At 42.8% G+C, this 22,411-nt stretch overlaps 1 protein-coding gene across 2 annotated transcripts in view; it reads left to right on the forward strand.

Moving 5' to 3' along the window:
- Positions 1-3,648: 3,648 nt before the first annotated feature.
- LOC120101643 (sodium/nucleoside cotransporter 2-like) overlaps positions 3,649-22,411 on the forward strand; it is a 29,529-nt gene continuing 10,766 nt past the window's right edge. The window contains exons 1-10 of one of the 2 annotated variants that reach the window (XM_039106537.2): positions 3,649-3,918; positions 4,475-4,571; positions 4,664-4,755; positions 13,595-13,686; positions 14,484-14,667; positions 16,688-16,829; positions 17,843-17,956; positions 18,339-18,416; positions 18,545-18,625; positions 19,045-19,125. In XM_039106537.2, the coding sequence (XP_038962465.1) occupies positions 4,491-4,571; positions 4,664-4,755; positions 13,595-13,686; positions 14,484-14,667; positions 16,688-16,829; positions 17,843-17,956; positions 18,339-18,416; positions 18,545-18,625; positions 19,045-19,125 (945 nt within the window). In that variant the 5' untranslated portion in view covers positions 3,649-3,918; positions 4,475-4,490. The remainder of the gene's footprint in view (positions 3,919-4,474; positions 4,572-4,663; positions 4,756-13,594; positions 13,687-14,483; positions 14,668-16,687; positions 16,830-17,842; positions 17,957-18,338; positions 18,417-18,544; positions 18,626-19,044; positions 19,126-22,411) is intronic. The other variant, XM_039106538.2, reaches the window with a different exon arrangement.

The raw sequence follows: 22,411 nt of genomic DNA on the forward strand, positions 1-22,411 counted from the left end.
ATAATTTGCTTGGAATAAAAATGATCAGATGTGGTATTCTATACTGATGTTTACATACTGCTGTAGGTAATGACTTGGCTGGATAGTCAGAGACTTGGACATATGATTGGAAAATTGGAGTGAAAGACCTTTAGGGAAAGAGTATGTGGACAGACTACCCCAAATATGAAGATATTTGTGTCTCTCACAATTGCTCACCAAACCTAACATCAGCAGAGGATTTTAATAACCAAGTTTAGGTTGACTGTTCTGTGAGTACTAATTCACCTCTTATTCCTTCCTCATTATTGTCTCATGGACACATGAACATACTTGTAATGGTGGCACAGATGGATGGTATACATGGGTTTAGCAGCGTGTACTCCTTTTCACCATGACTGACCTGGTACAGTTTCTGCTCAGTGTTAAATCTGGCAACAACAGAGATGAACGCTGTGTTCCTGATGTCACACCATTCTGCAGCATGACGAGCCAAAACTAGGTGACAGGTGGACTGCATCAGTTTACTTCTATAGTAAAAATATCAGTGATTTGTTCTTACCAGAAGAGATACTTCTTCTGGCCATGGATTTTCCTTTTCTGAAGGCAATGATTCAGATAAAGTACCATTTTTGGATTAATAAGTGCTTCTATAGTATTCCACATATTGTTTCTGACCAAAGAAACATATATATGTAAAGAAGTATGATGATGGTGGTATTAGTAACATTTCCATCGCTGTGAAAAAATACCATGACCAAAAGTAACTTAAAGAAAGTTTATTTTTCCTTAAGCTTCCAGATATCTACATCCATAATGGCAGGGTCAGCATGGCATCAGACAGGTGTGGCAGCAGGAGCAGGGAACTGGAGCTTACGTCTCAGTCACACACAGGGAGCAGAGAGAAACAGGAAGGTGGGTGAGCCTGTAAGCCCTGAAACACCACGCCTCGAGATGTCCTTCCTTCAGCAAGGCTAAACATTCCATAGTCTCCTCAAATAGCACTACCAACTGTTGACCACTCGGAACATTTCTCACTCAAACCGCCATGTTCTCCATCATCTTGAAGTAGCTGACTTGAGTAAATCGCTTTGTAAAGACACAGTTACTGTGCCAAAAATGAATAGGAGGAGAAACTATACTGAGGTAACTGGAACTCAGGTCTCCCTCAAGGTGGATCCTGTCTTCTAACCTTTAGATATGTACATTTATGTGAAAGTAACTGTGTAGATCCCAGGAAACTAGAAAGGATCACATGCTGAAGGGGGAAATAGAATCTTTAGTGGAAGTAGAATGCCCGTGATATGAAAGTGGAAAGGGGAATGCTGGGAGTGAAGAGGTATGAGGAGGTGTGACCGAGACACAGAGGAAAGGAGTCAACCCAAACAAAGGGTGCATGAAAACACCACAAAGAAACATGAGTCTTGATAGAGGAACAAAATTTAATTAATAGTTTAAATAGACTTATTTTATGTAGGTAGAAAAATCTGTTAAATAACCCTGAGTCATGGGTTACTTAGCAAAAGCCTGTGTCAGGGATGATACCTCCCTATGGATTGCTGATCAGGGAGTCTCATGGAAGGGGGGGGGGGCAAGACAGGCATCTGCTATTATTTGCTCACCAGGACTAGATAGTAAAATCAGATTGCTGAAGATGCCCCACTTCTTGATCACCAAGACATAGAAAATCAAGCTACAACTTGTCTGGAAAACTCTTCCTTGCTGGTGATCACTTAAGAAGCTAGAAGGTGTTACATAGGCTGTTGGAGAGAATTGTTACCAACACTCTTACTTAGCTGTGGACCCTGTGTGCAACAGTACTGACAGGCTAGATAAGATAAGCCCACTACTACATCAGTGGTAGGGGATACCCAACTGCTATCTGGTTACATTTTATGTCCACCACCAGGAAGGAATTCATAGCCTGTGGTTAGGGAGGTTATATTTCCCAATGGGGAAGTACTGCTGTTGCTTTGCTAAATGGACATGATGTTCCCATTAAGTTGCGCTGTAATATAACTGTTTATGTTCATAAGATAGTAGCTTCTGCAGTGTTCAGTGGTGTGTGAAGAGAGGCAACTGGTCAATGTACTCAGAGCAAATGACCACTGATTGTCCAGCAATAAATGAGATAGCTATTCAGTCACATATAAGACTTCTGAGTATCACAGAAAGAAGGAGGGGAAGAATCTATGAGTTTGAGGAAGGGAGTTGGTGATGTTGATATGGTGATGACTTCTGGGCATGGTATAATTGCTGCACTCCTGGACTCACTACAGTTATGATTACTTAGAAAAACTTATCAGTATCCTGTGCTGTTGATAATCTATTTAGTGGAGTCCTACCGCTTCCTGAGGATTTATCTTTATCAGGTAGTGGTTGATAGGGGAAGGAGACACCTCTTTTTCAGGTATAGCCATTGACAAGGTGCTCATGGCCCTGTCAAGAAACCCTAATGAAATCCACTGGGTTGTTACAATAAAATTGAGACGTGGAAGCAGAGGAGTGGCTAGTTTGGAAGAGAAGGAGTATTAGTGGGAGTGGAGGAGACAGAATAGGATAATGGGGCTGAATAGGATCAAAGTACATTATGTTCACATATGAGAATATTAAAATGAACTCCATCCTTTATATGTAATTGATATATGCTAATAAGAACTAATCTTCAGTTCCACCTTGAAAAGATGCAGTTATATAGCCAGCCAATTGGCAGTAGGTTGGAATGTCGAGGTTCTCCAGAAGGTGTGATATGCTCCAATCAGTGCCCAATATATGGTTTCTTCCATTACTCAGGTCCAGCATGGAGATGTGGAAATGGAAAGGGTACCTCATCAGCATCTGCAGTGAGCCAGTAGCCAAACTTGTGTTTTGTGTTCCCACACGTTTATGCTCTTTGTCTTTATTCCAGAAGTGGGGTTGCTTTAGCGAGAAGACACAGGAGACATTCCACTGATCTGGAAGCTAAGACTACTCTGTAGCCACTCTGGAAGCAAAATAGTTAGGAGGAGTGGTTGACCCAGACCAAAGGGAAAATGGACGTTTTCCCACAATAGAGGTAAGCAAGAGCATATCAAACGCAAGGGATCTGCATTGTGATTAAAGCCAATGGGAAACTACACCGCTCAACCCAGGTAGGATGATACTTAACTGAGACCCTTCAAGAGTAAAGGCATCGATCACTCCTCCAGGTAAAGGACCAAGAGAGCCTGAGGTGCTTGCTGAGGGTGGAGGGACTAGGGAACGGGTATAGAAGATAGTTATAACTCCAGCTAAGGCTACAAGATCTGTTATAGAAATGAGGATTATTATTGCAATGAGTATTTCTGTCCCAATTTTGTTCAGAATATGCTTGACTAAAGAGATGCATATATTAAGCAAATATCTGTGTTTTCTTTCCTTTTCTGTTCTTTTAGCTAGTAATGACTGAGATGATATCAGTAATTAAATGTTCTTAAATTTATATTGTCACAGTTAAGCTATAAGACACTAAAGACTGCATTCCTCCAGGGAGCTTGCCAGTTATTCTTTGGGAAAAATGGTGTATTTTCACTGGTAATGAGATAAGTATATGTTAAGCTCAACTAAGAAACACGTTTTCAAGAAGCCCCTCCCCTAGAGTGGGTGGCACTTTTCAATGGTAACCACCTACATAAAAGGAAGTCTTGTGGTGAAACTGTTCTGTTCCCTGCACAGAAGTCTTGCTGAAGGGAAACCTCCACTTCCTGCTTGTGAGAGTACCAATCCCTGCTGCAGCTGTCCATCCCCACTGACATCAGACTCCAGTTTCTCCAGGATCCAGTGTGTTCTGAAGATCAGCAGCTCTCCCGGAGTCTTCAAGGCGCCAGATTTGGAAGTCTGAGGCATCTGGCTTTGTAACCTGAGCAGCTCCCAGGTTCTAGGCATTGTCTGACTAGGTTGTGCGGCCCCACCTAGCACATTGTAAGTCATTCTTGGAAGTCCTCTCTTCATACACACTCTATCAGGTCTGTTCCTTAGAGAACCCTACCTAAAGCAGTCTACTGTTCTCTCCTGTTTTTCCCCCAGCAATACTGGACACCCAGGGCTTCCTCAGATATTCTCTTCCCTCTTGTTCCTTTCAGCATAGCTCAGTGGGGCCTGTTAGGAAACAGATAAAGAACATTGGTATGTGACCCTTGATTTCAGGGACTAAATGGGTTATATTTTAACCCAGGTCTTGGGGCCCTGGGAGGCCCATGGATTCCTTCCAGTTCCTCCCTACCCTTTACTTCTTGCCTGCCGAATTGCCTTTTTTTTTTCTCCAAAATCATTTGCAGCAAGAAATCAAATTCTACCTTTTGTTATTTATTATATTATTCTGTTCCCAATCTCTCCGGTTCTTATTCTTAATGGAAGCATCAGACTCTTTAGAGAGGTTTGGTTTGTTTTCTGAGAGGACCTGACCTTAAAACGTCTCCTTTTCCCCACATGACTGAGTGACAAATGAGCTAGCCTTAGGCCTGAGTTTGTTTTTCAGCAGAGGATAACAAAAGATGGTGAAGTCAGAGGGAAGAAAATCCGTTTCCCAGGACACATCGGAGAATGGCATGGAGAACCCAGGCCTGGAGCTCATGGTATTTCAGTATGGTGGCTGCTGTGTGGCTGCTTTCCCAGGCTCTGGATTCCCTGGCTGCACGGCTGATCTCACCTTTACCTGTGCTTCTAGGAAGTCAGAAACCTTGAGCAAGGCAAAACATTGGAGGAAGTGACACAGGGACATAGCCTGAAGGATGGCTTGGGGCATTCCTCTCTCTGGAGGTAAGGGTGTTCTAGAGTTCAACTGAGTAAGCAACAAAACCCTGGGGGATGGGAGGGCAGGGAAGAAAGGTGACTGGGAACAGATTGAAGCGACTCATTCTCAGATTGCTTAACTCACAGGCAGGACCAGGGTCACTGCATGTTACCATGTGAACGTGTGTATATTTTATAGAATTAACTTAGTGTAAGGCCTTGACATAGACAAGCCCATCAGTGCCTGCCAGGATGACATTCAGAAAAGAATAGCAACAGCAGTGGTAATGACAGTATATGGCTAACATTTACTGAGCACTACTATGTATAATTATCTAGATGAACAGTCGACTTTGTAATTACAGTCGATTTTTGTAATTACAACATTTCATCCTTTGGTTAGCAGTTTAACAGTCAATAATGTAAATTCCATGGAAGTTTGCTTGGAGCCATAGCAGAACTCTGCCCAGGAATGTCCTGGTTTGTTTGTTTTGGTTTGCTTGTTTGGTTTTGGCTCTTTTTTCCCTCTCTTCTTTTTCTTTCTTCTGTTTGCTTTGTGATAGAGTGTTACTATGTAGTTACTGCTGGCTTGGTATTCACTGTATAAGCTAGGGTGTCCTTGGATTTACAGATATTCTCTTGCCTCAAACTCCTGAGGGCTGGGATTATATTCTTGCTGTTAAATACATGAGTGGAAGTTCATGCTGTACACACCTGTCTTCTCTGGACCTTGAAGGCAGATACAGGAAGATGAGTTCTGTTCTTATTGAGTGTGAGAATAATCTGGGAAGTATCGTAAGATGCTCTTTCATTCCCCCAAGTTATTTTTCCTCTTTAAGCATAATTTAGACAAGAATGTTATAGATATTTTTGCTCACCTACCAAGGATGATTACCAATTGGCACACTAATGTGCTGCTCTGAGACCGCCACCATCACACACAGCAGGAGTGATGGTCCTCCAGCGCTTGAACTCTTGAAATTCTAGTAGCGCTTCAGACTTCCCACCCAGGCTTACTCTCCTTTCCTTCTGAACACGACTTACCTGTCATCCATTGTGGTAGGTGCAGGACTTATACCCTCATATTTTGTTCCTTGGTTATTCAAATAGCACCTATAATTTTCCTTGCAAAAGAAATAAACACAAGGGCCCAGCCTGAGATGTGCACGGAGCATAGTCATGAGATAGAACATCTTCCCTTGGAAATCTCCACTCTCTGTCAGAACAAATGCAACTTGAAGAGAGAGGAGTTATGGAAGAAGAAGATGAGGGTAGGTTGGAAACCCCACTGTATAGATTCTTCATGTCTGCTTATCCGTCTACTTATTTTTGTATCTATATATCTGTGTATATATGTACGTATGTGTGTATTTATGTATGTGTCTATCTATCTATCTGTCTGTCTATCTATCTATCTATCTATCTATCTATCTATCTGTCTATGTATCTGTTTTATTTATCTATCACCTATCTATCTATTTATCTATGTATAATATATCAGTCTATCATCTGTCTATCTATCTATCTGTAGGATGATGTCATTATGCAGGTGAAGGCAAGTACAAGATAGAACCAGGCCTGTCGTTGAGAAGGAAGGACAGGCAGGAGAAAAGTTTTATGGAGGAGGAGGAGGAGGAGACTGGAATGGTAGAAAAGCAGTCGAGAGAACACGATGTTAAGATTCCTCTCTGCACATCTACAGGTTGTTATGATTATTCTTAAGGGATGGATGTATACAGGGCTTTGTATGTCTAGATGAGCAAATGACATCTTATTTAAGTGAGCAATTATATCTTATGGATTGGATCAGAGGTTATTGTGTTGTGTGTTCTTTCGTGTGATGATTTAATTTAATTCAAGAGAGTGTGTGGCAGCTGTAGACACTGGGCTGCCACAGAATTGAGATGTGTATGTCTGGCTTGGTGGCAACCTGCTTTGGGTACTAGCCACGTAGAGAGAGATTGTTGCCAGGCTCAGAGAGTAGCTATCTGCGGGTGAGACACTTTACTGACTGATATGAAAATATCAAACAAATGTCATGGGGCACTACAGTGTTGGATTTAGTGCAGATTAAAAGAGAGCACTTTTTTAATTTTACAGAAACAGGTGGTGCCCATTTTACCTCAACATCTATCTGTCTGTCTATCTATTTATCCATCCATCCATCCATCCATCCATCCATCCATCCATCCATCCATCCACCCATCCATCCATCCATCCACCCATTCTCCCATCCACCCACCAACCCTTCTATCTATCTATCTATCTATCTATCTATCTATCTATCTATCTATCTATCTATCTACCTACCTACCTATCTATTGAGGCACTCTTATTCTGTCACCCAGGCTTGCCTCAAAAATCTTATGGGCTCAGCTGGGCATACAGCAGTGACTCACCACACCTAGCTTGCCTGGTACTTTGTTTGTTTGTTTTTTTAAAAGATTTGTTTATTTATTATATGAATACACTGTAGCTGTCTTCAGACACATCAGAAGAGGGCCTCAGATCTCATTATAGATGGTTGTGAGACGCCATGTGATTGCTGGGACTTGAACTCAGGACCTCTGGAAGAGCAGTCAGTGCTCTTAACCACTGAACCATCTCTCCAGCTCAGCACCTTGTTTTTTAAAGACTTTTGGTCTTGCTTCTTTTCCATAGCATGGTAAAGATCAGGCATTTGCTATCTTCTGTGAGGACTGTATCAAGCAAGGATGTGGGTATTTTGGGACAGAAAGTCCTCTCCCAGACAACACATCTACTAAGACTCAGTAGTGACTATGTTCTGGTTTAGGTCTTGTCTCATTGGTTTAGGTCTTGTGTCACTGAATTTGGACTCAGAACCTTTAGAACTTGTTATCTCCAGCTTCTCCAGTTCCTTATAGCTATCACCTCTGAATTAAACATGCTGGCCTTCCCTGATAGACTTTACACTGGCTCAGTTTTTTCTTGGTTTTACACACTGGTTATTCGCCTCTGTTTGTGTTTGAGACTCAGTTGGCATTCTCCTTTGGATGACTTTGTAAATTTCTGTTTCCTATGCAACAATATCATTCAGTTCTTAAGTTCAGAACCAGTTGTGTAAAAAGAATTACTCAGTCTAGCTAGCATGTATTAAAGACACACAATTCAGGTATTTTATTTTCCATCTGTAAGCCTAGATTGGGTAGGCTTTGGAGTTATTTTAAGTAATATCTCAGTCATATGTATCTTGTTACCGGTTGTTTCTCTTGGCCATATGCTCATGGTCCATCTTCCCTCAGGAGGCCTCTTGAAGAGCAAGAAGGAGGAGGAAGAAGGAAGGTGTCATGGTGTGCTGTGGGCACATGGCCATGAGGGCCAGGCAGTTGGAGCAGGAGCAGCCCAGGGAGAACATGGCAAGTGATATCTCGAGGCCATTGACAGGGAAGTAGACAAAATAGCATAGAGCTCAGCTCTAGTGATTTAAGGCTTATTATAAACATGAATGGATGTTTCTTTTATTTGGGAACTAAATGATCTAAGGTGGGTTAGAAACACCCAAATAATATTTAGCACCACACAGTTGTGTACATAACTTTGGCTATGGAAACTGATACTTCAGACGGTGGGTTTGTGACAACAACAACATCTCTTTCCTGTGACTTATTTTTTACAGTACCAGAGTATATCCCCTCTTGCTTTGTAGTAGCATGTCTAATTGGTATTTAACTGGGTGTAATATAAGACCTTTGTTCTAGTGAAAGTTCCTAGACACCTGTGCTGGGCAATCCTCACTGTTTTCTCACACCATCAGGTGATTCTGAATTGACTTCTTCAGTTCCTGCTTTTATTTCTTTCTTCAAGCCAGTGTAATAAACCGGCTTTCTTCAGCCAGGGCTGCACTGTCTGCATTCACAGACACTGAATTGTCTGAAAGCTGCCTCACGTTTTCCACAGCTTGACCTGAACGAATTAAGAGTTAAATGAAGAGCCCCAGATCCCAGCAGTTATGCAGGGCTCTGTGTCCCTGAGTTAGGAGAGTTTCTACACCTGGCAGATAGTTTGACTAAGAGAACTCATGGACACCTTTGCTGCTGGTTTGCTGCTGGATGTGGTGACCACCAAAGTCATGCTTAGCTAGAGCTTCTGACCATGCTCACCCATTTGACTTCCACCTATCATGTGTGGGTGGAGCCAGTAAGCCTGCAGGAAGGTTGTCTTTAGTCAATACCAGAGGCTTCCATAGAAATGTGTGGAGGTAGAGGCAAAAAGTGTCAGTGTTCACTCACCTAAGAGCTAAACCTCTCAATTCAGTGTCTAGCTATAGCACAGATACTAAGCCTCAAACTGTACCATTATGTAGGGTAAAGGGCTTACTACTGTTGGCAAGATGCTGGACCAGGCAAGATACAGAGCTCTCGGACACTTGTGTATGTGCTTCTATGACTGCTTGATTAGTTTAAAAGGTTGAGTTCTTCCTCTTTTTATTTTGGATGTATAGTCCATCATCGTTTTCTTTTTTTTTCCAGTTACTACTGTACTTTATTGTGTTCAACCAAATCACCATGTTACAAAAATAGCAAGCTGCCATAATAAAAAATAAGGCTCCTCTATCCAGCACCAGATAGCATCATTTTACTTTCAAGCCTAGAAATTGCACACTTGTATATAAACCAACCGAAGATGAGGATTGAGAGTTCATCTTGGTGGATTTTTCCTTTGATGAATATGAAGTGTCCTTCCTTATCTTTTTTGATGACTTTTGGTTGAAATTGATTTTATTTGATATTAGAATGGCTACTCCAGCTTGCTTCTTCTGACCATTTGCTTGGAAAGTTGTTTTCCAGCCTTTCACTCTGTGGTAGTGTCTGTCTTTGTCTCTGAGGTGTGTTTCCTGTAGGCAGCAGAATGCAGGGTCCTCATTGCGTATCCAGTTTGTTAATCTATGTCTTTTTATTGGGGAGTTGAGGCCATTGATGTTGAGAGATATTAAGGAATAGTGATTATTGCTTCCTGTTATATTCATATTTGGATGTGAGGTTATGTTTGTGTGCTTTTCTTCTCTTTGTTTTGTTGCCAAGATGATTAGTTTCTTGCTTCTTCTAGGGTACAGCTTGCCTCCTTATGTTGGGCTTTACCCTTTATTATCCTTTGTAGTGCTGGATTTGTAGAAAGATATTGTGTAAATTTGGTTTTGTCATGGAATATCTTGGTTTCTCCATCTATGTGAATTGAGAGTTTTGCAGGATACAGTAACCTGGGCTGGCATTTGTGTTCTCTTAGGGTCTGTATGACATCTGTCCAGGATCTTCTGGCCTTCATAGTTTCTGGCGAAAAGTCTGGTGTGATTCTGATAGGTCTGCCTTTATATGTTACTTGACCTTTTCCCCTTACTGCTTTTAATATTCTTTCTTTATTTTGTGCATTTGGTGTTTTGACTATTATGTGACGGGAGGTGTTTCTTTTCTGGTCCAATCTATTTGGAGTTCTGTAGGCTTCTTGTATGCATATGGGTATCTCTTTTTTTAGGTTAGGGAAGTTTTCTTCTATGATTTTGTTGAAGATATTTACTGGTCCTTTGAGCTGGGAGTCTTCACTCTCTTCTATCCCTATTATCCTTAGGTTTGATCTTCTCATTGAGTCCTGGATTTCCTGTATGTTTTGGACCAGTAGCTTTTTCTGCTTTACATTATCTTTGACAGTTGAGCCAATGATTTCTATGGAATCTTCTGCTCCTGAGATTCTCTCTTCCATCTCTTGTATTCTGTTGGTGAAGCTTGTATCTACAGCTCCTTGTCTTTTCTTTTGATTTTCTATGTCCAGGGTTGTTTCCATGTATTCTTTCTTGATTGCTTCTATTTCCATTTTTAATACCTTCAACTGTTTGATTGTGTTTTCCTGGAATTCTTTCAGGGATTTTTGCGATTCCTCTCTGTAGGCTTCTACTTGTTCTCTAAGGGAGTTCTTTATGTCTTTCTTGAAGTCCTCCAGCATCATGATCAAATATGATTTTGAAACTAGATCTTGCTTTTCTGGTGTGTTTGGATATTCCGTGTTTGCTTTGGTGGGAGAATTGGGCTCCGATGATGCCATGTAGTCTTGGTTCCTGTTGCTTGGGTTCCTGCGCTTGCCTCTCACCATCAGATTATCTCTAGTGTTACTTTGTTCTGCTATTTCTGACAGTGGCTAGACTGTCCTATAAGCCTGTGTGTCAGGAGTGCTGTAGAACTGTTTTCTTGTTTTCTTTCAGCCAGTTATGGGGACAGAGTGTTCTGCTTTCGGGCGTGTAGTTTTTCCTCTCTACAGGTCTTCAGCTGTTCCTGTGGGCCTGTGTCTTGAGTTCACCAGGCAGGTTTCTTGCAGGGGAAAAGTTGGTCCTACCTGTGGTTCCAAGGCTCAAGTTTGCTCGTGGGGTACTGCCTAAGTCCTCTCCGCGGCGGCAGCAACTGGGAAGATCTGCGCCGCTCTTTCCGGGAGCCTCTGTGCACCAGGGTTCCAGATGACGTTTGGTGTTTTCCTCTGGTGTCTGGATGTGCACAGAGTGCAGTCTCTTCTGGTTTCCCAGGCGTGTCTGCCTCTCTGAAGGTTCAGCTCTCCCTCCCACGGGATTTGGGTGCAGAGAACTGTTTATCCCGTCTGTTTCCTTCAGGTTCCGGCGGTGTCTCAGGCGCAGGGGTCCTGCCGCTCCTGGGCCCTCCCCTACGGGAACCCAGAGGCCTTATACAGTTGCCTCTTGGGCTAGGGATGTGGGCAGGGGTGGGCAGTGTTGGTGGTCTCCTCCGCTCTGCAGCCTCAGGAGTGCCCACCTGATCAGGCGGTGAGGTCTCTCTCCCACAGGGTTTGGGAGCAGAGAGCTGCTCCATCGTTTTCTTTTTAATACTCAGTTCTAACCTGGTATTCTAGAATTCCATTGTTCATGAGTTTTGCAAACATTTTGGTAATTTCTGAGTACTCATTGACCTTTCCAGGAAATGGTGGTTTGTGGTGAAGAGGTGAAACCCTAAGCCTGTGCTTTCTAATGACTCTTAGGCTCATGTATATTCCTTTCTTTTTTGCAGTGGCTTTGCCCAATAGGTACTTAATTGGATATAGTTTCAAGTCAGCTTCACCTTGTGAATTAGGAGATAGGTAGCATATTTAAAGTAGAGAGAATTTACTCATAAAGAGACTACTATGTGCAATTAAAGTATAATGACAGGCATATGAAAATAATATAATAAAGCCCAAAACTAACTTAAAGAGAGAATTAAGGGAGAAACAAAAAGAGTGCTGGGGAGTTGGCTCAGTGGTTAATTAAGTACATGCACTGCTCTTTCAGAGGTCCCACATTCAGTACCTAGAAGGCACACCCAGTGGCTTACACTTGCCTGTGATCCTAGCTCCATGAATCAGGGAGCACAATCTAACCCTAGACCAGAAGGGTGTAGTGCAAGAGAACCTGGTAGTGTGCTCAGACCAGAATCCCTCCCTGCTTAGATGGGAACTTTCTGTATTGTGATGTCTTGTGAGGTCCCATGGGGGAAACCCACTAGATAAGCCAAAGGGTTTGGAGTTCAGTGGTATGTCCTCACTGATTGAACTCTCAGGACCTAAGCAGGGTGGAGAGAGGACCTGTAGGAGCAAGTTAAAAGCTGGAACTTACGGGTCAAAATGAGTGCTTTGTGAATGATATTCAGTTGGCAAGAACAACCTCCTCCAGTGTTATAAGAGTTTCACTGCTGTCAAGTGCCGACACTGTAAACTTTCTGACTCCCTACTTGTCCACTAAGCACAGATGGTGGCAGGGGCCTGTAGATCCCAAACGTCCTCCTGAGGTGAGGGCCTTAGACAATCCAAGCATGATACGGATAGTTTCCCTCTCTCTTTTACTTCCCTGTATCTGAGAATGTACAACTTGCTGAGACAACCCAGGGTCAGACTTCATTCAGAAGTTAAGGGGAGAGAGGTGGAACTGAAGAAGGAAGGGTGTAGGACCTATGGTTACAATGGGTTCAACCCAAGATAGGTAGGATGGGCACCAATAGACTCCAAACTGTGTGGACCAAGACCCCAGACCATTTAGCTGCTGGTACCATCTGTAGCTAATACCTTAGCACCACAGTCTCAGACAGGTCACTTCTAGCTGGGCTCACTTTCTTTGGAGTTTCCAAAAGTGTGGGATTCGGATCTATTTGCACATATAGGTCCAGTGTGCTCCTTAGGAGTTGCAAAGGCAGATGATGGGGTCAGGTAAGGTGCAGCTGGGATGGTGATGGAGAGTTTAAGTACAGAATCCAGGCTACTCAGAGACAAGTTCTGTTGATAACCTCTGTGACCTTGGGAAAGTTACTTGGCTTCCTGGCTTTCAGATTGCAACAGCACCCACCCCCAGGGTCATTAGAGGGTCAATGGTGTTAGTATGTGCGAGTCCTTTGAGCCCAGACACATGAAACATACCACACAAAGCAATCTTGAGTAGTTCTTGCTGAATGTCTTCTCTCAGTCCTGTCAACCGAGAGACTGAGCTTGGTGCTGTTTTCCCTCCTACCTGCCAATGTGTGAAGAATTACTCAAAGTACTAGCTTTGTGTGGTTTTAGGGTACTGTGATAGAATATCTTCTAAGAAGGACAGGCAGAATATGGAAGCCAAGCAATGCCTGTCCTTAGGAAACACAGACCACCACCAGCTTCTGTGGTAGTAAATCACCAATGACGTAGCTCCTCCAGGCTGCCTCAGCCTTTCTGACCTGGGGCGCAGGCACAAAATTTGAGCTGGCCTTTGGGGACCTTGTTGGAGAACTATCGAATATCTGCATCTGATTAATTTTCTTTATTAACTAAGAATAAACTTTGCCTGGTCTATCAAATTCAAAGTCTTGCACACAGGATGAAGTAATGCTCACATTTAAATTTGTCTTCTCATCAGGAGGATTCTTCAGCCTTTCACCAAGGCCAGAAGTTTCTACGAAAGACATGCTGCTTTATTCAAAAAGATCCTGCTTGGTCTCTTGTGTTTAGGTGAGATCATGAGAATTCATGAATTGGGGGGAAACAGGAGCATTTTTACAGTTGTCAACTTGTGTCAAGATTGTTGCTGGGAGAAAATGAATAGTACTCAGAAACTAACCTAAAGGCTATGTGAGGTGCAGATCGTAACTGCCTGTAGGTGAAGACAGTTTATTGTCTTAGACCCAGAAGGATAAGTAAAATCCAAAGAAAAACTATAGTTTAAAAGCACACTATTTGACAGGTTTAAAGTTTTAACAAAAAATTTTTTGGTTCACCTTGTTTTTAGTGCTTAGATTTGATTCAGAGCACATGTCTGTAGTATTTATGAAAGATGCCTTTATACATAACATATTTACTGCGTTGTACTTAAAATCAGTGCTAGATATTATTTTTGAGAGACAGAAAACCTTGCTTATGGTATGCTGTCAGTGGAGTGCGGAGCTTTGATTAGGTGCAGCAGGGATGCTGAGATCATAAGTTATTCTTCTGGGTGAATCCGGGGGCACAGAGGAAGCTTCATGTGGCTTTCCCTCCTAGAGCCAGCCTCCCTACACGGCTTTACTCAAGACAAAGTTTGATCATTGTCATTTCCACACAGCTGGGGTAAAAAAGAAGAAGAAGAAGATAAAAAGCCTGATTTCCAAAGAGTCTGACAGTGGCTGTGGACCACATCTAAGGGAGAGAGCAAGAGTTAGGACAGCAGCTAAACTGGAAGGGTTGAGACTTCCCCAGAGCAGAGAGGAATGGCCTCCTTCCCTGTGGAAGCTCAGCCTTCCTGACTCCCACCCTTCGCCTTCTCTTCACAGCGTATGCTGCCTACCTCCTGGCAGCTTGCATCCTGAACTTCCGGAGGGCACAGGCCTTGTTTGTCATCACCTGCCTTGTCATCTTCATCCTGGCTTGCCACTTTCTGAAAAAATTCTTTGCTAAAAAGTCAATAAGATGCTTGAAGCCCTTGAAAAACACCCGCCTGAGACTTTGGCTTAAGAGGTAAGTGTGCCAACTTTGTTGCTGTTCACTAAATCCCTAAGAACAATGAAAAGGCTCTTCTGGCTCCCTGGTTTAGAGGTTTAGCTGTGGTCTCTTAGCCCCATCAATGTTGGCTGGTGATAGAGCAGACTATTATGGTGGGAAGTGAGCAGGTGAAGTAAAGCTGTTCACATCATGGAGGCCAGGAGGCAAGGGTGTCAGTAGGGCAGAGATCAGCACAAGGTGTAACCTTCAAGGGTTGCCCTGTGATTGACTTCCACCAGTTGGGTCTCAGCTCCTAGAGCTTTCTCCACCTCCTAACAATCCTTTTAACTGTGAACGTGTCCGTGGATTAACTCACTGATGACGTCAAAGCCTTCTTCTTGTCTCCTTTTACCTCCCTTTCTTTTTCTTTTCTTTGTCATGAAACAAGGTCTCTTGCCCATGCTGGTCCCAGAACTCTTTATCTACATATAAAGGATTTATATACATATCAAGGATGTAGCAAAGGATGTCTTTGGACTGCTGATCCTCCTGCCTCCACCTCTTTAGTACCAGAATTACACATGTACTTAGTTCACGGAGTGCTGGGATTGAGCCCATGGCCTTGCCCATCCTAGGGAAGCCTCTACTTGGACAAGAGGTGGCTGAGCATCAAAGCCATCTCTTTAGTATGTTCCCTTTTGACAGCTCCTGAGTGGGCAGGCTCTCACCTTATACCAAGGCAAGTGCAGAGAGCACAGAGCAACAGGCCTTTGAGCCCCACTCCAGTTTCTCATAGACTTGGGTCAGCATTGCTGGTGCAGATGGGACTCCGTATCAGGGAGGAAGTTCAGTCTGAAATCCCAAGCGGCCATGACAGAAGTGAGAAAAGCCATGCTTCTCCTCAGTGGAATGGTCAGAGCAGATGCTCGCACTTACATCAACCTATTAGCCAGGTGGCCTCTCCCTGCCCTGTGTTAGCCCCTTTCCCTCCAGTCCTCCCAAGCGCCTCTATGTGATTTCATCTTTACAGCCCCTTAGAGCAGTGGTTCTCAACCTTCCTAATGCTGTGACCTTTTAGTGTACTTCCCCATGCTGTGGTGACCCTCCAACCAGAAAATGGCTCATCGCTATCTAGTTGTAATGTTGGCAGTTATGCATTGTAATAACATTAGTGTTATCATAATGTAAATATCTGTTTTGTATGATATCTGATATAAAACCTCTAAAGGGGTCTTGACCCACAGGTCGAGAGACACTCTTAGAGTCTAGGAACAACTTCCTCACATGCATAGATGAACTCATTTTCAATGTTATGTGTATGAGTGTTTTGTCTACATGTATGTGTGTGTGCCACATACATGGCTGGTGCCTAGTGTGTTCAGAAGCTCGGATCAGATCCCTTGTGACCTGTGTTACAGGTGGTTGGTGAGCCACCATGTTGGTGCTGGAAATTGAACCTGAGTCCACCACAAGTATAAGTGTTCTCAGCTGCTCAGGCAGTTCTCCAATCCCCAGTCTTGCAATCACATTCCTCCTGCCTTCCTAAGGTTTGCACTCCATGACTGTCTCCTTATTCATTTTGGTAGGCTAGGGATTAGACATAGGGTCTTGTACATTCTAGGCAAATTCTCTGTTAAGCTACATCCACAGCCTCTAGTCTATGTAGTAAAGGCCGTAAGTCCATAGATGATGTATTTGATTCCAATATTTGGAGTGGTCAAAAAGGAGCAGCAGTCCATAGGGGACCAGCTCAATATTGTCTTCTGTTTTCAGTATTTTATTGGTCACTGGAAGCACCTTCATGGATGAGTCTGCATATCACATTTCAATGATATGTCTGTATGAGAAATGAGACATTATGCGGTTTGTAGTCTCTGATTAGACACTTATTCATGTAAATTGGGGAGCAGAAGATAGGGAGCTGCCAGAGGATTCTCAAGGTTCATCTCTGTGTAGTGAATGAGCCCTTGTGTTCTCTCACTGAGCCTCCGACTAAGGGAGTTCTCTGTTGCTCATTGCCTGAGTCGGTGACTGAGCTTCGTCATCCCTCCTCCAGGGTGTTCATGGGAGCCGCTGTTGTCGGCCTTATTCTCTGGCTGGCTCTGGACACAGCTCAAAGGCCAGAGCAGCTGATCTCCTTTGCGGGCATCTGCATGTTCATCCTCATCCTCTTTGCCTGCTCCAAACACCACAGTGCGGTGAGTTTGGGGTACTTAGGTTGGGCATAGAAGCACAAGCAAGGGCTACGTCAAAATTACAAAGTTCTCATGTCAGGTATACATGGCAAAGACAGAGCTAAGCAACCTTTCTTGGAATCTTCTGACAGGTTTATTCTTATGCAAATTTGAAAGCTTTTAGAGACCTTTGGACTGTTAATTGTTATTGTGGTATATATGAAATCTAGTCAGCATTAAAGACATATAAAATCAAATAGAAGGAAAAAAAGAAAGGAAGGAAGGAAGAGAGAAAGAAAGAAAGAAAGAAAGAAAGAAAGAAAGAAAGAAAGAAAGAAAAAAGGAAGGAAGAAAACAGCATGGCAGAGAATCAGATGTCATTGTACAGGAATGATGTTTGCAGAAGTTATTTGCATGCATGTGTCATTGCTATAATGTAGCTTATTTAAAAATTAGTACAGACATACTTGCATCTCCACAATATCACCATATTTTTTTGTACCAGTCTCCCTGTTCCCTGTGTCATTTTCCTGGTGGAACTCCATGGCTGAGAGCCTTTGGGAGAATGGGGTTTTATTTGTCTCATACTTTTCCATCACTGTTCATCATCGAAGGAAGTCAGAACAGAAACTCAAACAGAGCAAGGATCCTGGAGGCAAGAGCTGATGTAGATCCAGTGGAGGGGGCTGCTGACTGCCTTGCTCAACCTGGCTTGCTCAGGGTGCTTTCTTATAGAACCCAGGACCACCAGCACCCCTCACAATGGACTGGGCCGTCCACCATCAGTCACTAGGTCTCCATCAATGCCCTATAGTCTTGTCACCAGCCCAATCTCATGGGGGTATTTCTCAACTGAGGTTCCTTCCCCTTAGATGACTTTAGTTTGTGTCAAGTTAACATAAAACTAGCCAGCACAGCTACATTACCCCAGACTGTTCACACACTCCCTTAGCACCACTCCCAGGACATGGTTGAATTAGGCAATGGCTGAACAAAGTCTGTAACTCATGCATGGAATATTTTCTTTTTGGTCTCAGGTGAGCTGGAGGACAGTGTTTTGGGGCCTGGGCCTTCAGTTCGTCTTTGGGATTTTGGTCATCAGAACTGAACCTGGATTTAATGCATTTCAATGGCTGGGAGATCAGATCCAGGTACAGGGAATTGGATGTCAGAGTTTTCTTTACCGGGAACCTCAAAGAATGTGGATTTGAGGAAGCAGGAGGCTTTGGGACTATGCCTTAATGATGCTGTGGCAGAATCTGGTCGGTAAAGAGAAAGAGTAATGGGGTTCCGGTGAGAATACGGAATCCAGTTAGGTAGAGAGTAATAAGGTTCAGGCAGTACACAGAATCGGGTAAAGAGAGGAAGAAGAAGGGGTGAGGTGAGAATGTAACTGAAGAGAAGTTGATTGGCTGAGTCTGTCATTTCATGACCAATTTTGGGACATGGCTCACAGGTGGTCACACCTGAGTCATATCCCGTCTTCCTGTGTCCCACCTATCCTAATTCTCATCCCTTTTCTTTCCACTTCAGACTTTCCTGGCATATACTGTACAAGGATCCAGTTTTGTTTTTGGTGACACACTGGTCCAAAATGTGTTTGCTTTTCAGGTAATACCCATTTGTGGGCAGGCATGACAATGTCAGCAAAGGGCAGGGGCAGAGAGCCGGGGATTATGTGTGCCCCACACCGCACACTCACTATAGTGTCTCACACACTGCCTCCATTCTTGTTGCAGTCTCTCCCAATCATTATTTTCTTCGGATGTGTGATGTCTATTCTCTACTACCTGGGCCTTGTGCAGTGGGTGATCCAGAAGGTAAGGCATTTGGTTTCCATGAAAGGACCTTCAGCTTGAGTCTGTCAGGAGAATGAATGAATTCATACTTACGTTGGGGGAGAAAGTTCATATGTGGGATGTGGAGAAACAGAACCAATTTGAAAAGTCCATCTCTCTGAAGCCTCCTGGTATCAAATGATTACCCAGGCCTGAGATGGGCTGGAGGCAGAACATGGTAAAAAGTTCTTTCATACTGGGCTGAATTTGCTTGTTCTAGAAACCCCAAGGCCTGAGTTCTGTCTGGCTAATGTTTGCAACTTCTTCTGTTACTCTAGGCCATACTATTTTTTTGGGCCTGCGTTTCTTTACCACCCAATGGAATAGAGGGGAGGGCTTTTGCTGGAGAATATCCAAGACTCCTACTAATGTTGAAGATTTATGTGTCTGGGTTCTTGTAGATTGCCTGGTTCCTGCAAATCACCATGGGTACCACAGCTGCAGAGACCCTGGCCGTGGCAGGAAACATCTTTGTGGGAATGGTAAGTTCCCTGGAGCCTTCTGCTTTTCTAATCTCTCGAGAACCAAGAACTTTAAACAGAACAAATTTACAAAGAGGATTTTCCCTTCCATTCCCTCCACACCTCCTTCTTTCGTGTTTTTCTTTCTCTTTTTTCCCCCATCTTTATTAAATTGGGTATTTCTTATTTACATTTCAAATGTTATTCCCTTTCCTGGTTTCCATGCCAACATCACCCTAACCCCTCAACCTCCCTTTATATATTGAAGTTCCCCTCCCAATCCTCCCCCCATTACCTCCCTACTCCCAACAATCAAATTCACTGGGGGTCCAGCCTTGGCAGGACCAAGGGCTTCCCCTTCCACTGGTGCTCTTACTAGGCTATGCATTGCTACCTATGAGGTTGGTCAGTCCATGTATAGTCTTTGGGTAGTGGCTTAGTCCCTGGAAGCTCTGGTTGCTTGGCATTGTTGTTCATATGGGGTCTCAAGCCCCTTCAAGCTCTTTCAGTCCTTTCTCTGATTCCTTCAACGGGGGTCCCATTCTCAGTTCAGTGGTTTGCTGCTGGCATTGGCCTATGTATTTGCTGTATTCTGGCTGTGTCTCTCAGGAAAGATCTACATCCGGTGTCTGTTGGCCTGCACTTCTTTGCTTCATCCATCTTATCTAGTTTGGTGGCTGTATATGTATGGGCCACATGTGGGGCAGGCTCTGAATGGGTGTTCCTTCAGCCTCTGTTCTATCCTCCCTATCCCATCCCAAGGATATTCTTGTTCCTCTTTTAAAGTAGAAGTGAAGCACCCTCATTTTGGTCATGCTTCTTGAGTTTCATATGTTCTGTGCATCTACCATATTTCTAGTATTGGTGCTAATATCCACTTATCAATGAGTGCATACCATGTGTGTTTTCCTGTGATTGGGTTACCTCACTCAGGATGATATTTTCCAGTTCCATCCATTTGCCTATGAATTTCATAAATTCATTGCTTTTGATAGGTGAATAGTACTCTATTTTGTTGATGTACCACATTTTCTGTATGCATTCCTCTGTTGAAGGGAATCTGGGTTCTTTCCAGCTTTTGGCTATTATAAATAAGGCTGCTATGAACATAGTGCAGCACATGTCTTTGTTATATGTGGAGGCATCTTTTGGGTATATGCCCAAGAGAGGTATAGCTGGGTCCTCAGGTAGTTCAATGTCCAAATTTCTGAGGAATCTCCAGACTGATTTCCAGAATGGTTGCTACAGTCTGCAATCCCACCAACAGTGGAGGAGTGTTCCTCTTTCTCCACATCCTTGCCAGCCTCTGCTGTTGCTGTAGTTTTTGATCTTCGCCATTTTGACTGGTCTGAGGTGGAATCTCAAGGTTCTTTTGATTTGCATTTCCCTTATGACTAAAGATGTTAAACAAATTCTTTAGGTGCTTCTCAGCCATTCGGCATTCCTCAGCTGTGAATTCTTTGTTTAGATCTGAACCCCATTTTTAATAGGGTTATTTGTCTCCCTGCAGTCTAACTTATTGAATTCTTTGTATATTTTGGATATAAGCCCTCTATCAGTTGTAGGATTGGTTAAGATCTTTCCCCAATCTGTTGGTTGCTGTTTTGTCCTAACAATGTTGTTTGCTTTACAGAAGCTTTGTAGTTTTATGAGATCCCATTTGTCAATTCTTGATCTTAGAGCATAAGCCATTGGTGTTTTGTTCAGGAAATTTTCTCCAGTGCCCATGTGTTCAAGATGCTTCCCCACTTTTTCTTCCATTAGTTTGAGTGTATCTGGTTTGATGTGGAGGACCTTGATCCACTTGGACTTAAGCTTTGTGCAGGGTGATAAGCATGGATCAATCTCCATTCTTCTAAATGCTAACCTCCAGTTGAACCAGCACCATTTGCTGAAAAGGCTATCTTTTTCCCATTGGATGGTTTTGGCTCCTTTGTCAAAAATCAAGTGCCCCTAGGTGTGTGGGTTCATTCCTGGGTCTTCAGTTCTATTCCACTGGTCTATCTGCCTGTCTCTGTACCCATACCGTACAGTTTTTATTACTATTGCTCTGTAATCCTGTTGAGTTAAGGGATAGTGATTCCCCTATAAGTCCTTTTATTGTTGAGGATAGTTTTAGCTATCCTGGGTTTTTTGTTATTCCAGATGAATTTACAAATTGTTCTGTCAAACTCTATAACGAATTGGATTGGTATTTTGATGGGGATTGCATTGAATCTGTAGATCGCTTTTGGTAAAATGGCCATTTTTACTATATTAATCCTGCCAATCCATGAGCATGGGAGATCTTTCCATCTTCTGAGATTTTCTTCAATTTCTTTCTTCAGAGGCTTGAAGTTCTTATCATACAGATCTTTCACTTGCTTGGTTAAAGTCGCACCGATGTATTTTATATTATTTGGGACTATTATGAAGGGTGTCTTTCCCTAATTTCTTTCTTGGCTTGTTTCTCTTTTGTGTAGAGAAAGGCTACTGATTTATATGAGTTAATTTTATACCCAGCCACGTTGCTGAAGGTGTTTATCCAGGTTTAGTAGTTCTCTGGGGGAACTTTTGGGATCACTTAAATATACTATCATATCATCTGCAAATAGTGATATTTTGACTTCTTATTTTCCAATCTGTATCCCTTTGATCTCCTTTTGTTTTCTGTTGCTCTGGTTAGAACTTCAAGAACTATATTGAATAAGTAGGGAGAGAGTGGGCAGCCTTGTCTAGTCCCTGATTTTAGTGGGATTGCTTCAAGTTTCTCTCCATTTAGTTTAATGTTAGCTACTGGTTTGCTGTATATGGATTTTACTTTGTGTATGTATGGGCTTGAATTCCTATTCTTTCCAGGACGTTTATCATGAAGGGGTGTTGAATTTTTCAAATGCTTTCTCAGCATCTAATGAAATGATCATGTGCTTTTTATCTTTCAGTTTGTTTATACAGTGGATTACGTTGATGTTTTTCCGTATATTAAACTATCCCATCCATGCCTGGGATGAAGCCTACTTGATCATGATGGATGATTGTTTTGATGTGCTCTTGGATTCGGTTTGCCAGAATTTTATTGAGTATTTTTGCATTGATATTCATAAGGGAAATTGGTCTGAAGTTCTCTTTCTTTGTGTGGTCTTTGTGTTGTTTAGGTATAACAGTAATTCTGGCTTCATAGAAGGAATTTGATAGCGCTCCATCTGTTTCAATTTTGTGGAATAGTTTGGATAGTATTGGTATGAGGTCTTTTATGAAGGTCTGATAGAATTTTGCACTGAACCCATCTGGACCTGGGCTCCTTTTGGTCGGGAGATCTTTAATGACG

This window comes from Rattus norvegicus, chromosome 3 (genome assembly GCF_036323735.1).
Source record: "Rattus norvegicus strain BN/NHsdMcwi chromosome 3, GRCr8, whole genome shotgun sequence".
In the NCBI taxonomy this organism is placed as follows: Eukaryota; Metazoa; Chordata; class Mammalia; order Rodentia; family Muridae; genus Rattus; species Rattus norvegicus.